This window comes from Oncorhynchus tshawytscha, linkage group LG05 (genome assembly GCF_018296145.1).
Source record: "Oncorhynchus tshawytscha isolate Ot180627B linkage group LG05, Otsh_v2.0, whole genome shotgun sequence".
Lineage (NCBI taxonomy): Eukaryota > Metazoa > Chordata > Actinopteri > Salmoniformes > Salmonidae > Oncorhynchus > Oncorhynchus tshawytscha.
In genome coordinates, this window is record NC_056433.1 from 50,735,565 (window position 1) to 50,753,342 (window position 17,778).

Here is a 17,778-nt window from a genome sequence, read left to right on the forward strand (position 1 = left end):
ACCTAATGTCTGGTTTAACAATCTCTCTCTCTCTCTCTCTCTCTCTCTCTCTCTCTGTGTGTGTGTTCTACATAAATCCGTTTGTGATTAATAAAGTTACCCAACTCAGCTACTGAGGCAATATTTTCCTTTAATGAGGTCAAATATTCATCTTCATGAGTTATGATTAAATAATTGTGTAGTCCACTGAACATTTTGTTTATAACATTAACCAACGCCCCATAGTTCCTGCTCATTTTTCCCTTAATGCCATTTTATTTGGGAAATTCTCAACCTTGGATTTCGGAGAAAGATGAGGATAATTACTGGAAACCGAATGGGGAGGGGGATACGGAATGTTGACTCTATAAATGGCTTTTCCCACAGTATGACTGGTTTGGTCAATCTTACTAGGCTCTTCCATTGGTCCATAATACCATCAATCTTGAACTTTCGAAGTCCTTCAAGTTTGAAACTTTTTGTGAGTAGGAGTCGGGTTACAACAGGGAGAGAAGAAAACACTCAATTATTTACACAATAGCACCTAATACAACATACATTTACATTAAATCGACTGAGAAGAGCCTTTTTCTCGAGGAAAGACGAAGGTCCGATTCATGGAGCTGTACATGGATTTGCTATGGATTGCCATGATGAAGACTCGAGATTAATCCTAGATTAAATTGTCAAATTGTAGCAGTGTGCTCCGCGGTGTTTTGACTCACGCCCCGCATCCGGTTTGATTTGAAGGAAAGGTAAATTAATGGTATTTTACTGAATGATAAAGATTTAAGTCTTTGAGAAACACGCAGTATTGTTTGCTATCTAGTCCTTTGAAACTATACAATGGAGGGGTGGGGGAGGTGGAAGAATTGGGTCAAGGAAGGGGTGCCCAGCTAGCCCACAACCTGAATAGGGGTGTAATATCATTAGATTTTCAATCATTAATATACGATATTGTAGAATATATAGATTTAGAATGATTTTTATTTCCGATATTGTAGAATATATAGATTTAGAATTCGATTTTTATTTCCTTTGTTTGATTAATATTAATATACAGTATGAGTTTTGAAAGACAGCTTTACAATATGAAATTAACTTTAAAAATATATATATTTTAACAGTCGTGATGAATGGTGTAGCTTAGTGTTTGTCATATTTCTTTATTGAATTTTCAAACTCCCCTATCACATAGTAAGCCTATATAAACATAATTCAACTCCCATAGTTTTGAGGTAAACATGCTCCAAATATTATTTCCTGCGCAAACCATTCATTCTCTTTGAAGTATGTGTATGAATGCCCTCTCTGTGTATCTTCTGGCAGGTAGTACAATTTATCATACAGCACTAACTATGTTCATCTCACTAGTAAAAGGAGAATATGAACGTTTGCATGAATTGCGGCCTGGAATGAGTTGTCTTTTGCAGCTTTAACCAGAAATGATTTATTGTTGCTACCCCACTGTGAATGTACTGTATGTACGTTGCTACCCTTGCTGGCTATGGCTGACAACCAAGTAGGTCAGTTACTGCTAAAGTTTGGTTGCTCAGCTAACTGAGAACAGAGGTCTACTTTGGTCATGTCCTCAGCTTAATTTCCTTAACATGAATTGATGTTGAACCTGTTTGTCATGATTTCTGCCACTCAAGCGCTGCTGGAAATGTATGATTATTCCTGTGGCGATGGAACTCATTGACAAGAGCAGCACAGAGATGTTTCACCTGATTACAAGACTGCAAAGTTCAGTTGGCCAGGCAGCTTCAGCTGTTACCTAGGAAACTTAAAACAATAGGTCCACATCCCCTTGGAAGGGCAGTGAATCCTCCCTTATCCTACCTAGAAAGTAGACCATATATGACATACTAGAGACAAATTACATAGATTTGGGACATTGTTTCTCTTTTTATTTTTTATTTATGTTGATTTGTCAGGGTGCAAAGAGCTGCGCACAATTGTTCCCAGCGTCGTCCGGGTTTGGCCGTGGTAGGCCGTCATTGTAAATGAGAATTTGTTCTTAACTGACTTGCCTGTTATATAAAAATGTAATTAAAACATGCCATTGCACCAGATTTAGCTAGAGAGCTAATTTTCATCTGTAGTCCCTGAGCAAAAAACAATCAACATCATTACAATGTTACAATAGAACACACTATTAAAATATATATATATTTTAAAAAAATCTGAATATACAATAATGTCCCTTGGTCCTACAGATTCTAACATATTAAGAGTGGGAATGTCTTAATGTTCACATGACTTTGTGGGTGTGTGAGCGCGACAGGCGAGTTGTTCGTCTATAAGTCATCTACCTTTATCTATGAGGCTATTGTCTTACCCAGGTTTTTGCTTGTATTTACTTTCAACCTTTATGGATTTGTCAATGACATGAATATCACTGCTGCATCACACCTGCACATTTCATTTCCTGGTTGCCTACCTTATTCATTCACATTCTTCATATATTATTGTCCACCATTTGTCCCTGATGTTGTTTGAGTTTGGCCCCTCAGCCCTGTTCCTGATTCACCTGTGGCATCACGGCAAACTTCTTACCCTGGTCTATTTTTTAAATTGGATGTATCAATTATTAATCTGTGATACATTTTATGAAGCCACATTCATTATTAAACAGCAGCAGGCTCTTTTAGATCTGAGAAGACAATAAAAAAAGGATGGTTTGTGAGTGAAGGCACCGTCTCCCTATTAGGCACCGTGCACAACCCCTGACACAGTGTGGGAGGATGAGAGAGCGACGGCACACGCGCACACTCGCAAAGCTATTTCACTGTACTTGTGCATGTGGCATTAAAATTTGAAACACACCGAGGTACATACTGCACACACACACACACACACACACCAAATAGACCCACTCAAACACTATATATACCTGCACAACCATGTACGCATGCACACATACAGCCATACAAAACTGCACCTCCACTTTTATGCAACACCTCAAGAGCAGACAGAGAAAACCTTGACGAAAGATACATATGCAGCAGCCAGTAATCCTAATTCATTACCAGACAGTGGAAATGTTTCATGTGAATAGCTGATTGTGAGGTGATCAGTTCAGACTCTACACAAAGCACAACTACATCTTACAAGACCATTTTGGGCGATTCCATGCCAGCATACCCAAAATATTTTCAGGCTATCTCAGATTGTTCTAGCAATTCTCACATAGAAACTTCATTGGGAGGAAAGATGTTTGATATGCTTTTTAAATTTGTAACACAAACCATTTTTGAGAACCATGACATTGCAATTTTAGGAACTTTTTAGACCTGTACATGCCCCCTGTTAGACCCAATGACCCATTAACCGTATATGATACAGAAAACACCAAGGGTGCTTTCACATATCCCCTTATGATCTGGATCCTGTAGTGTTTGGTACCCTGAGAGAGCTATAAAGCATGTGAACTCTGGCTGAAATGAATCCTGGACCTGCATGAGTAGTGGGTCCAAGATCCAGGACCAAAATACCAGGTATTGTGATGCAGCAGCCCTAATCGCGTGGAACATTTTTCTCCGTTGTAAACAAGCTAGCTAGCTAACGTCATGTATAATGTGTGTTTTGCTAATAATGCTCCAGGAAACCCCACCAGGGTACTGAATTTCATATGTGAAAACCCCCTTAGTGTCGCTAAATTCTGAAATACAATTTAGTAGATTCATTTGTTAATATGTCAAAAGTACCCCTTTTGATTTAGTTCATTTAAAAACTTTTTTAAAACAATATACTCTATAAATACAGTGCATTCAAAGTATTCAGAGACCTTCACTTTTTCCACATTTTGTTAAGTTGCAGCCTCATTTTAAAGTGGATTCAATCATTTTTGCCCCTCATCAATCTACACACAATACCCATAATGACAATGCGAAAACCGTTTTTTTGGCATTTTTGCAAATGTGTTAAGTTTTTTTTTTTTTTTTAAACATATACCTTATTTACATAAGTATTAAGACCCTTTGCTGTGAGACTCGAAATTGAGCTCAGTTGCATCCTGTTTCCATTGATCATCCTTGAGATGTTTCTAAAACTTGATTGGAGTCTGCCTGTGGTAAATTAATTAAATTGATTGGACACAATTTGGAAAGGCTGTGTATGTCAGAGCAAAAACCAAGCCATGAAGTTAAAGGATTTGTCCATAGCTCTGAGACAGGATTGTGTCGAGGCACAGATCTGGGGAAGGGTACCAAAAAATGTCTGCAGCATTGAAGGTCCCCAAGAACACAGTGGCCTCGATCAATCTTAATTGGAAGCAGTTTGGAACCAACAAGACTCTGCCTAGAGCTGGCCGCCCGGCCAAACTGAGCAATTGGGGGAGAAGGGCCTTGGTCAGGGAGGTGACCAAGAACCCGATGGTCACTCTGACAGAGCTCCAGAGTTCCTCTGTGGAGATGGTTGTCCTTCTGGAAAGTTCTCCCATCTCTGCAGCACTCCACCAATCAGGCCTTCGGTAGAGTGGCTAAATGGAAGTCACTCCTCAGTAAAAGGCACATGACAGCCCCCTTGGAGTTTGCCAAAAGGCACCTAAAGATTCACAGACCATGAGAAACAAGATTCTCTGGTGTGATGAAAGCAAGATTGAACTCTTTGGCCTGAATGCCAAGCGTCACGTCTGGAGGAAACTAGGCACCGCTTATGTTCTGGCCAATACCATCCCTACATTGAAGCATGGTGGTGTCAGCATCCTACTGTGGGGATGTTCTTCAGTGGCAGGGACTGGGAGACTAGTCAGGATTGAGGGAAATATGAACGGAGCAAAATACAGAGAGATCCTTGATGAAAACCTGCTCCAGAGCGCTCAGACTGGGGCGAAGGTTCACCTTCCAACAGGACAACGACCCTAAGCACACAGCCAAGACAATGCAGGAGTGGCTTCGGGGGAAGTCTGTGAATGTCCCAGCCAGAGTGGCCCAGCCAGAGCCCGGACTTGAACCAGATCGAACATCTCTGGAGAGACCTGGAAATAACTGCGCAGCGACGCTCCCTATCTAACCTGACAGAGCTTAAGAGGATCTGCAGAGAAGAATGGGAGAAACTCCCCATATATAGGTGTGCCAAGCTTGTAGCGTCATACCCAAGAAAACTTGAGACTGCAATCGCTGCCAAAGGTGCTTCAACAAAGTACTGAGGGTCTGAATACTTATGTAAATGTGATATTTCAGTTCTTTATTTAGAATACATTTGCAAAAAATTCTAAACCTGTTTTTTCTTTGTCATTATGGGGTATTGTGTGTAGATTGATGAGGGGAAAAAAATATAATTTAATACATTTTAGAATAAGGCTGTAACGAAAGGTGAAGGGGTCTGAATACTTTCCGAACGCACCATATATACAATTTCCAGTGAGTGCTCTCTGCTACTTTTACGATTTTTGATACATTTTATGAGCACCACCAACACAGTAAATGGGGAAAATGGCTTCAAAGTGAAGGTTATTTGGAGGGCTTTGGAGGGCTGGTTATTTGGAGGGCTTTGATTTGTGTAATCACCAATAATGTCAATTTGTATGTACAAAAATAGATAATTTCATCAAAAGTAACAGAGCCAAACCTGGAAATTTGATGTGTTTGAAGAGTACATTGTCCATAAAATGTCTAAAAATAAGCTCAATCACAAAGGGTACTTTTTAAATATTTATAATATTTGTTGAATAAATTAATGCAAATTTGTTTTTTTTCAGAATATAGCCATACTCTATATTTTAGAGCACACTATAAAGACACCAAGATGTTATCTGTACGATTCACAGATCGTAGGTTCTTACATGTAGACATTTGTGTCCGAAAATTATGGTTTGCCAATCTTATACATTTTTTTTTTTTTTTTTTTTTGAAAAAGGCTCAGTGCCACTATCCTCGCATGGTGAGGTATTGAAAGCAAGGGTGTATCTTTTTGAGGAAGAAAAACATCTTACTTGTTAAACATTGTTTTCTCTGAGCAATTGTATTAGTTTAAAATAATACAATTCCCCAATTTTTTGAGCATAGAATATGGCTTAGTATTTTAATGATTTAATATATTAATTTTTCCTCCACTTTTTAGACCCCACTCACTGTAGGTCTAAAAAAAGGTCTAAAATGGCCACTTCCATGATTTTGTAATACAAATGTTAAGCATCCTTCCTCCCACTGTTCTGGCAATTCTCACATAAATTCAATCAGAGAGAGCCCAACCCAACCCAATTTGGGCCATGCCGGCGTGGAATCGCCATTGTGCATTGTCTCTTATTGTAGATAAGGGGAATATCATACATTTCTGTAAATCTAAGTTCCTGAGACACGTTACAGTACTGAAAAAGACTATGGGGATTTCCCCCTCCCCCATTTCCCTTATTTTGAATTCATGTTATGTATGTAGGCTAAAACATATTATTCACTCCAGAATAATATAAACCCTTGTTTGAAGTAATGTAGATACAATATTTCCAGACCTGCTGAGTTATTCCACCTGGATTTTTTTTAAAGTAGTTTCATGGAAACTTCTACACAGGTTTTCTGCCAGCCAATCTAGTTTTGAGTTGGGGGTAGCAGCCTTGAGAATGGGTGGGGATTAGTATAATTTGTCCTGGGGTTTAGGAGGGGGGTGGAGCCTGAGGCTGAGTGGGCAGGACAGGGAGCTCGGGGTGTATCCAATCACTGGGACTCTCTCATCTGACAATCATACTAGCCTGACTGACAGGCAGTGAGGTGTATTCATGGATGCCAGGCTTCCCCCCAAGAAGTAGAAATTATTATTATTATTATTATTTATTTTTTGTCATTGTGTTTTATTATTTTCTTTCAATTCGCAAGAGGCTGAATGTATATCACAGGAGAAAGCATCCGAGCGAGCGAAATAGCGCCCCCTCTGTCTCCGTGTAGGCCATATATCTGATGCTGTCTGATCCAAATGAGTATGACTTTGTTGCCGCCCGTACCATTGAAGGCAAAGGAAGCCAGCGAGCATAGAAATGAGCCAAGCAGCGTTGAGCTAAACTGCACAAGCTCAACTGTGAGTGGTCTTGGTGCACCCAAAAAAAGTGTCAAGGGAAGCCAGCTAAAATTGACCTTTTCCTCAATAAGCATGGATGGAGATAGTGATTTGGACTTGTGGTTTTACTTAATTCTCTGTGCTGGCCAATGACTATAATGGATATTCTGATCCAACTATTAATTCATACATTGTTGTGCTCCTAGCCTGAAAGGAGGGAAGTTCAATATGTATAGTAGCTAGATGTAGAAGGCTAATGTTAACTAGTTAATGTTGCCTATGAATGGAAGTTAGTCTAGCGAGCAGGCATCTTAGCCTGGTAGCCTAGAATAACAATATATAAAAGTGTGTACTGTATGACAGTGATAGACTGTTTCCTCAACATGAAAGAGAGGATGACATTGGTGTTTCTCTACAAGTAGGGTGAGTAAACATGTTTTTCTTCTTGCATGAACGTACACACACACACACACACAGAAATCAGAACCATGGACAGCCACATATTTAGCTTACGTTGATTGGACTAAATCGTTTTCGGTATCCTTTAGTTGTCACTGTAGTAGACTATGTTGAAATGGTGCTGGAATAGTGGAGGCAGGTACTGTTTTCTTTGCGACTTGCGGTAACTGTGGTTCTAAATCAATAGTTGTTTAGTGTTCGGAAACATTATCTTGCTTGACCTTGCTGTGGGTCATGTAACTGTCTGTTACTGTACATGCAATATGCTTTGTGGACTTCACTGGACAGGGGTTGATATCTCGTTTTGTGATTAAAAACAAAGGTGTGGTTGAATTTATTCTGCCACTGTGTCTTATTGTCTCTGCTTTAGGCCTATATATCACAGTGGCAAGGAATATGAATTAACAGGTTATAGAGCAAACGACACAATTATCACACAGGTTGTAATATGTCTTCCCCGGTGATTTCTTTTTTCCCCCCCACGCACCGCTACTTTAAACTGGTTGACCAGTAAGTAGACAGACGTTCAGAGCTTGGGCCACATGCTTGGCCCTCCAATCGCCACAGACCCTCTGAGCCTCTCACCACACTCAGCATGGAGCCTGTGGAGAACACTTTTCACCTGCAGAAGGGTGAGTGTTTCTGGGCACGCTGCCTGGCCGGGATCCCTGGCTGCCAAAGAGGCCCGGGGTAGTGTTTCATTTCTATGAGTTATGTGTGCCTTTTTAGCCTACATGTTTGCCTGCCTGTTCTGCTTTGACTAAGGTCTTGGTTGTTGTTTTTTAAACTGGTTTAAGCGCTCTCTGGATAAACTGTAAATCCAATTGATTAGTCAGCATCATTTGGTGTCTCATTCCAGAGTGCCTACCCAGCTCCCACAAAACAGTATTAATTGCGCTGTTGTTGGTGGTGTATATTTTGCCTGAACACACAGTAATGTTGTCGCTGTCATATCTTGTTCTGTTTTGAATCCATTAAAGCATTGCCTGTATAAATAGTGCTGAGATGGGAGTCAAGCTTGGCAAAGCTTTCTCTGTCTGGGCCCGGTTCACACAACAGCTTATATTTGGCCATAACTCACACGGCACAGTTCCAAGACAGGAATACTTGATAGAAAATCGTTTCATCATTCTAAACACTTGTCCCAAGAGGATCCTTTCATGAAGCCTTCCATCTCATGAAAAAGCGAGACATCAAGAGAGAGAGAGGATCTCCCTGCATTTCTGATCGCCAGCTCTGGGAAGAATTTGTGGTCATTCTTTTTGCTTTGAGTAAAACTTCAGATGCTCCTGAGTATCCATCACATCTGAAGTTAAGTGTTTGGAATGACTGCGGTGGAAGACAAATACAGGCTTTTAATTATGTATTTTTTTTATAGATTTTTTTTTATACCTACTTCATTAAGGTATTAGTCATCAGCCACTGACTACATGACCGTTCTTCTCTCTCTGATGGGAGAGACATTTAATGAGCCACCTGAAAATCACTCTCCAGGCTCTGAAATGTGTCTTTTTTTATAAAACTGAATGTTTTTTCATCATTCCAGCAGAGAGACATGAACTTCTAGATTTTCTTTGTGTGTCTTGAGATGTACAGTCACTAACCTCAAAGCATCCCTGTTCAGATTCTCATTGACACATTGTGATTGAATGTGGTAGGCAAAGTGGCGGTTTTTACATCCACTGATAGTGGGGCAGAGTGTCCCTCTCTCTGACAAGTGTTGCAGGGAGAGCTTGTCGGTTTTGTAACATGGGTACTTCCTTGGAAGAAAAAGCCTCCCGCTGACACTCTCAAAGGAGACCGAATGTTATTCTTGAAAAGATGGAGAAGTCACATAGCAGGCACATTTCATTCTGCAGTCAGTCAGCTGCAATACAGTATTATAAACTGGGTGGTTTGAGCCCTGAATGCTGATTCGCTGACAGCCGTGGTATATCAGACCGTATACCAGGGGTATGCCAAAACATTTATTTTTACTGCTCTAATTACATTGGTAACCAGTTTATAGTAGCAATAAGGTACCTCAGGGTTTGTGGTATCTGGCCAATATACTACGGCTAAGGGTTGTGTCCAGGCACTCTGCGTTGCGTCGTGCATAATAACAGCCCTTAGCCGTGCTATATTGGCCAAATACCACACCCCCTCAGGCCTTATTGCTTAAATAACACATTGCAAATATTGCTGTTCATGAATATGAGCACTCGGATTAGTATCCGATCACATTTTAGGATTTTAATACATGTTCGATGTTTTCCTCTTGGAGGGAGGAAAGATTGCTAGGATACTGACCTATATTAGAGGTGATACTAATGTAGCATGTAATGTTTCTCTTTAACGGGCATAAACACTGACGTGTGGCATGCTAGAGAGAGGCACAGATCTAGGCTCCGCTTACCTTCCATAACTTTTAACCATAAAATGAGACCCTGACTTTAGAGCTGTATCTCAAATCAAATATTTATATAGCCCTTCTTACACCAGCTGATGTCACAAAGTGCTGTACAGAAACTTAGCCTAAAACCCCAAACAGCAAGCAATACAGGTGTAGAAGCACGGTGGCTAGGAAAAACTCCCTAGAAAGGCCTAAACCTAGGAAGAAACCTAGAGAGGAACCAGGCTATGAGGGGTGGCCAGTCCTCTTCTGGCTGTGCCGGGTGGAGATTATAACAGAACATGGCCAAGATGTTCAAAAGTTCATAAATGAGCAGCATAGTCAAATAATAATCACAGTAGTTGTCTAGGGTGCAACAAGTCAGCACCTCAGGAGTAAATGTCAGTTGGCTTTTCATAGCTAATCATTAAGAGTATCTCTACCGCTCCTGCTGTCTCTAGAGAGTTGAAAACAGCAGGTCTGGGACAGGTCACACGTCCAGTGAACAGGTCAGGGTTCCATAGCCGCAGGCAGAGCAGTTTGAAACTTGAGAAGCAGCACGGCCAGGAGTCATCATGCTAGGTAGTCCTGTGGCATGGTCCTAGGGCTCATGTCCTCTGAGAGAGAGAAAGAAAGAGAGAATTAGAGAGAGCATACTTAAATTCACACAGGACACCAGATAAGACAGGAGAAATACTCCAGATATAACTGACTGACCCTAGCCCCCTGACACACAAACTACTGCAGCATAAATACTGGAGGCTGAGACGGGAGGGGTCAGGAGCCACTGTGGCCCCATCCGATGATACCCCCGGACAGGGCCAAACAGGCAGGATATAACCCCACCCACTTTGCCAAAGCACGGCCCCCACACCACTAGAGGGATATCTTCAACCACGAACTTACCATCCTGAGACAAGGCCGAGTATAGCCCACAAAGATCTCCACCACGGCACAACCCAAGCGGGGGCGCCAACCCAGGGTTAACCTCATCCTACTTCATTAGGGGCTGAGGCAGGCTGAACCTGAACCCGTTGTTCCTGTTGTTGCGGCGCTGCTGCTGTAATGTCTGGGGCCCGGGCTCATCTGGCCGAGGAAATGCAGAAGATTTGATAGCCTGTGGCCTCCTGACCCATTGTTTATGAGCTGCCACAATGTTCCTCTGAGTCATTGTCATTTGGCAGGTAACGCACGCACACACACACACACACACACACACACACACACACAGAGCTCGGAGCTAGTCTCTTCACAAATACGCATACATTATAGCAGGTAGTCTAGCCGGTAGCAGCAGGTAGCCTAGCGGTTAAGAGCGTTGGGCCGGTAACTGAAAGGTTGCTTGTTCGAATCCCTGAGGTGGCAAGGTAAAAAAAAAACATGCTGTTCTTCCCACAACAGCAACTACTCCCCGGGTGCCGATGACGTAGATTAAGGCAGCCCACTGCACCTCTCTGATTCAGAGGGGTTTGGTTAAATGCAGAAGATACATTTCGGTTGAATGCATTCAGTTGTTTCCTTTGCAATCCTCACACACAAAACTATTTTGTGCTCTAAATGTGTATTCAGCCAGTAGTTAGAGACAGCCCTATCATTGGCTGCTTTGCAGAACTTCAAATCAAGCTGTGCACATTTCAGACATGGATGCAACACAATGCACTTCACAGAATATATACATTTTTTTATAATAAATGTTTTACTACACAACAAACATACAAGGATAAAAAACAAAAGAATAACAATAAAAACTGAGAATAAAAAAGCACCCTGAGGAAAAGCAAAGGTAAAACGTTGTTATAGCATCTCTTTTAAATATGTCCAAAGTTTCGGCCCCCCTCAGATTCTCTGGCAGGCTATTCCAGAGGCTGAGGGCATAATAAATAAAGGCTGCCTCTCCATGCCTCTTGGTCCTAGGCTTTGGGATAGTTAAAAGGCCAGTGCCAGAGGACCTGAGGGTCCTACTGGGTACATAACTTAAAAGCATGTCTGACATGTATTGGGGTGCACAATCGTGGATTGATTTAAAAACTAATCGAAGAATCTTAAAATTCAGCCAGTGCAGAGCTTTTAAAACCGGTGTAATGTGTGCTCTCCATCAGGTCTTGGTCAGTGCCTGCGCTGCAGCATTCTGTATGTTTTTCAGTTGACCAATAGCTTTCTTGGGTAGATCAGACAGTTGAGCATTACAGTAGTCAAGCCTGCTTGTATTAAAAGCATGGATATGTGTTCCTCTGTGTACCAGCCTGAGAGTTCCTCAGGTGGTAAAAGCTATTTTGGTCACATTCCTAATGTGTGAATCGAAATTGAGTTCAGAATCTAAAATTACACCTAGGTTTTTTTAAACCTGTGTTTTATCTTTATTGCCAAAGAATTAAAATGTGCGGCCAGATTCTCTCTGTGCTTTGGCTCCAACAATAAGTACCACTGTCGTGTCTTGAGTTAGCTGGAGGAAGTAGTGAGCCATCCAAGTATTTAAATCACTAATACGGTCAAATAATTTATCTGATTATGTCATTATTGTATCATGTCACTGGTATCTCTGTGATTAGCCTAGCTTTTGTAGGGACTGGTTGTTCATGTCCCATGACATCATAGTTATCGGAATGGATGCTAGTAAGTGCACACCCATAGCAAGACTCTTCAATGCCAATTCATCCAGATGAGAAAAGGAAATAATCAGATGTGAACATTTGCATAAAACAGTTGTTCATTGTCTGTCTGTTTCCTTTGTTTCCTCATCTTTAATTTTTTTATTTTGGATCATCTGCTGGCGCCAAAAATGCAAAAGGCAAAGATGTTTCCCATATCTTGTCATGAATGCATCCCAGATAAACATCTGTTATTTCCTCTAAGTATGTAATTCAAAGTGAAGAAAATCCACCCTCAGGTTTCAGTATGTCTCCATTAACTTGCCCAGTGATTTTAGTTTTTTGTAGACATTTAAATAGTTGGCATTGAAAATAGATGTGACAATTGCCTGCTACGGTACGTTTCCTTTTAACTATCTTGTGTCGATTAAAAAACAGCTGGACATGATGTCACACCGAAAGAGAAAAAATACACCTTTTCTCTAAAAATCTACAGTGTAGAATAAAAATGTAAGTGGTTGAAGTGTTTCATTACCAATTTAGGCAAATTGCGCAATAATAAATTGTCGACAGTGTGTATGCCATCCCACCTATCTGTTTCATGTCTCAGGTAACCCGCGAAAGCCAGCATGGATAGAATGCAATAATGGAATAATATTTGCCATATTTGAATAATTATCATGTGCCAACGAATCGCCGCGGTCCGTGACATGGTCATACTTGCACTCCTGTAGAGCTGAAATAATTGGATGGTGAAGCTTGCCAGCCAACCATAAAAGTAAGGCGAATCAATTCAGGCATTCTTGAAAGTTGGGACCATCCTTGTCCTGCAAAAGAACATAAATGTTATAGTGGAAAAAACAGATTTAGGCATTTAGAATGAAATGTGGGAGTGGAGCTTTTCTAGTTATGTGATGACACCATGTGCCCCCGCATACCTTCAAAATTATTCGCCAATTATTATATATGACAGTTTCCATCATTATTTTCGCAATAAAGAATGTTTGACAAGAAAAATCCACCACAGTCGAACAGATAAAAATGTCGATCTTTGGAAAATTTCTCCATTACACATGTCGCAAAGACTTTTTTTTGCGACATTGCTTTGGCCGAATAAACCTGGGTAACCTAGTGAGTGTCCATCTGTATGACCTCCTCTCTCTCACTCTCTCTCCAGACGTCATCATGGACTCCTTCAGTACTAAGAGCCTGGCCCTTCAGGCCCAGAAGAAGCTGATGAGCAAGATGGCAACCAAGAGCGTGGCCAACCTGTTCATTGATGACACCAGCAGCGAGGTGCTGGATGAGCTCTACCGAGTCACCAAGGAGTACACACGCAACCGCAAGGAGGCCCAGAAGATCATCAAGAACCTCATCAAGATGGTGGTGAAGCTGGGTGTCCTCTACCGCAACAACCAATTCAGCGGGGAGGAACTGGTGCTGGTCGAGGGCTTCAGGTTGATTTTATGATTGATGTATTTAGTAATTATGGCTGTAGATAAACTCTCAAACTGTTGCATAATTTCAGACAGTGATTTTGAAAGTGGTGCTCATGAGGCGAAAGGGGTCCCTGTTGTTTTGTGTACTACGTCATCAAATTGTGTACTGTCATCCAGTTGTGTACTGTTACACATTTGTTATGCTAAAGATCCTGGAGTGCATCTTTTAATAGAAGTATAATAGTCTTTGATTAGGGTTGCCAACCCTGGTTGTTGAGGGCTGTAATTTGCACAGGTTTTTATTCCAGCCCTAATGAAAACAATTGTGTTGGGCTGAGAGAAAGAAAACTGTGGCCCTCTGAGAAATGGGATGTCCTTTGCCATCTACTGTACCTAAGCCATCATGCATAACAACAATGGCCACCGTCTCCTTTCCAGGAAGAAGGTCCACACACTGGCCATGACAGCCGTCAGCTTCCACCAGATCGAGTTCACATTCGACCGGCGTGTGATGAGCGCCATCCTGAATGAGTGCCGTGAGCTGCTGCACCAGGCCATCAACCGCCACCTAACAGCCAAGAGCCACTCGCGGGTCAACCACGTGTTCAACCAATTCGCAGACTGTGACTTCCTGGCAGCTCTCTACGGCCCCTCTGAGGTGTACCGCAACCACCTGCAGAGGATTTGCGATGGTGTCAATAAGATGCTGGACGAGGGCAACCTTTAACCCCCCCCCCCACAGGACCTTTTGACCCCTTCCCTTTGACCTTTGAGGCCTTACCTGGTGGTGTGTGACATTCACCACATGGTTGCCACCTTGGCTTTTGTATTTTATTTTATAGACCAACATTATGCATAGTGGACATTTGACATTTTGCCCCTCTGACATTACTGTACAACACTGAAGGATGTTCCAGGCTTGTTAGTCCAAAGTTTCTTCTACGCCTCTTTATTTAAAGGAACAACATGGACCTCTTCAGTGAATGTATATAACAAGCTTTTGTCAATCATTTCCAGTCATAGGACTTCACCAATACCTTGGAACTGTCTTTTTTCTCCAATGTCTGTCTGTCCCCTGGAAGGTCTCCCGACCACAGCCTGAAGATCATATGTACGAGTAGTCAATTGAATGGGCTGAAATGCTTTTAAAGTGAAGAGGACAATGGTAGATGTTAACCTACTTCAGGACAACCATAAGGGACTCTGTTGTTAGACAGGAGTGCCACTTGAGGTTAAAACGGCACTAATTGTTTTGCAATAATTCACGTAACAGACCAATAATCCAGTTTCAGCATCACATTTACACTCCATATCCTAAGTAAGTCTACACTTTTTTTGGATCAAAATACCTTTTGCCTGCTTTGGCCCTAATTACCTGTTTTTATTACAATCACACCAAAGAGCGTATAATTTGGGTCATGGGGGCTATAAACATGGAGGAAGTTGATTGTGCTGTGCAACCTAATTGTCACGAGCTGCTGACTCGTCAGCTCTTTAACTTCATCTGAGCTGAACCGAAACCCCTACCCAGCAAACACTTTGATTTCTGCGCAGCCGAGACCGACTCCATATACAGTCATGTTAATGACTGGAGGATATGGGAAAGGGAAGTAGGTTGCCTTTGTTGGTGAGGCCCAGGCTGTTTCGTCACGTAACATAGTATTATGGATTAGAGCAGAGACTAAAACAATACCGGATTGTACCTTCCATTATTCTATTAATTATTCCCCCACTCCAGGCCAATAATAGCCTACCTACAGCTAATCCATTCCAACACCCCAGCCTCCATTTAATGGGATTGAGATCACATCTTTGCTTGGTGCACGTCCTATTTGGGAGTGAAGTTGTTTTTTAATGAACCATTTAGATTGTTGTTTAGTTTGTTATATATTACTACCCTGCACATAATGGATGTTATTTTCTTTTCTAGGCCAATCTATGTGTTTTTTTTGTATGGCTGAGCCTGTCTAGGAGACTGCGCTGTGGCCTCATTTAGTATTCTCAGTGACAGCGTATACCTGTGAGGAGCTGCAGCAGAGAGTTGTAATGAGCGCTGTGTTCTCCAGGATCTGCTGTCTCTCTCGCTCTCTTCTCTGTCACAGAAACCTCTCTGGTCTGTACTGTAGCAATTCTGCCAAAGAGAGGAAAGGGAGAGATAAGCAATCTCGGCAATCGCGATAAGGACCTTTCCAAAGGAACATTAGGGTAATCGGTATGCACTTGATGAAGATAGTTTTCAAAAAATGTGTTTGTTTTGTTATTCCCTCCCATTTTATTTGAAGATGTGGTCCCCATTTGACTTCATCCTCCTACATCTGGGGAGTTGTATTAAGTGAACGCTCGCAGGACTAGAAAATTGAAGTCCCAGAATAGTTGAGATGGCTTAGTTCTTAAATGTCAACGATGCCGTTCTTTCCAATCACAACAGTTCTCAGGTTTAAGTCTCAGAGCTTGTGCTCATGACACACCTTACTAGCGTTGGACCCAATGTTGGAGGATTTAAATACGGACCAATATCTGCTTCATACATTTTACATTAGCTCACAAAAGATACATTATTTGAAGTAATGTTGTATTTCTACCAATGGAAAGTGAAATATTTTCTGTATTATTTGTTATGTTGTTGTACATGTGTTTGTTTTAGTGTGCCTTCTCGATACTAGACATGACGAATATACATGATTACTCCTATTTTTAAATAAATTGTTTGTCTTTTCTTGATAAAGCACCACTCATTTTCCATTGTAATGCTGTTTCAGAAGCTAGATCAGAACCTAATCTGTGTGCGTCTGGCCCGGTCAGGACATTGTTAGCCATGTTCCCAAATTAAACACAGGCCTTCCTATCTGACAAACAATTTTTGTTTTGGGTCCTTTTTCCCCTCTAAATTAGTTTCCTAACGGACGTACCCAGGTCAAAGGTAAAGCTGGAGGCCAATGGAGCGGAAATGAAGCTTTCCCCTTAGCAGTGATATGGCTACAGTAATTCTACCTTGGTCAGGATTCAGGAAATATATTTTCTATCAGCTTGTGAATGGGAAGAGCTTCTATCATCTAGCTCCAATGCCAGCTGTGTGAAGTAATTCGTAGCTATTGGTTTTGATCATTTACGAAAGACTGTGTCAGGCTAGATTAGCCACTCAAGGGATTTTTGACATGTATTTGGTTCCTACTTGGAAAGGAATTATTGTAAAGACTTGAAATGGTACTGGTAATTGTCCAATCATTTATTTTGTTTTTCTCCCCAGTGTGACTTGCTTTGAACTTTGGACCTGCCAGTCCTTGACTTGATTATCAAAGTGGATATTAATGTGAACTTCAATACATTTTGGTATGAAGCTTCCTTCCATTAAGGCATGATTATAATTTGTACACAATGAACCAACTACAAAGGAGAAGTCATCTTAAGAAGGGAGGCAGCTGAACCGTGCAGGCCTGTGAAGACCTCATTAGTCAGTCCACTCACATTCACTTAGGCCATGTGTTAACTATACTGTATGGAATGAGTATCTACCCCAACCCTGTACCAGACACATCACAGCTTGGCATCCTAATCAACTGCATCCATAGAGATGAGTTTTAAAGGGATAGGTCACTCCAAAATAACTTTTGGGATATTTTCAGACCTCTAAAATGGTTGAATGAGTCCCATGCCATCCACTGTGTAGCTCCAATCATTTTAATGTCCTGAAAGGGTAATGCGCCTGCAGTATTGTTTTATATACAAGCAAATCTCAGAAAATCCTCAGAGCGCTTTTACTTGATGTATGAGGTACACGGCACTACATTCCAGTTCATATGCTGAATTGTTATTGAGTTTCATACATGCTTGAGTTTCTTTTCTATGTACAGTTGAAGTTGGAAATTTACATGCACCTTAGCCAAATATTTTTAAACTCAGTTTTTCACAATTCCTGACATTTAATCCTAGTAAAAATTCCCTGTCTTAG

At 41.3% G+C, this 17,778-nt stretch overlaps 1 protein-coding gene across 1 annotated transcript; it reads left to right on the forward strand.

Annotated features, from left to right (window-relative positions):
- Positions 1 to 382: 382 nt before the first annotated feature.
- LOC112250776 (tumor necrosis factor alpha-induced protein 8-like protein 1) lies at positions 383 to 16,686 on the forward strand. Its single transcript, XM_024421194.2, has 3 exons — positions 383 to 734; positions 13,568 to 13,847; positions 14,268 to 16,686. The coding sequence occupies exons 2-3, from the start codon at positions 13,576 to 13,578 to the stop codon at positions 14,554 to 14,556; spliced, it is 561 nt and encodes a 186-aa protein (XP_024276962.1). The 5' UTR covers positions 383 to 734; positions 13,568 to 13,575; the 3' UTR covers positions 14,557 to 16,686.
- The last annotated feature ends 1,092 nt before the right edge of the window (positions 16,687 to 17,778 follow it).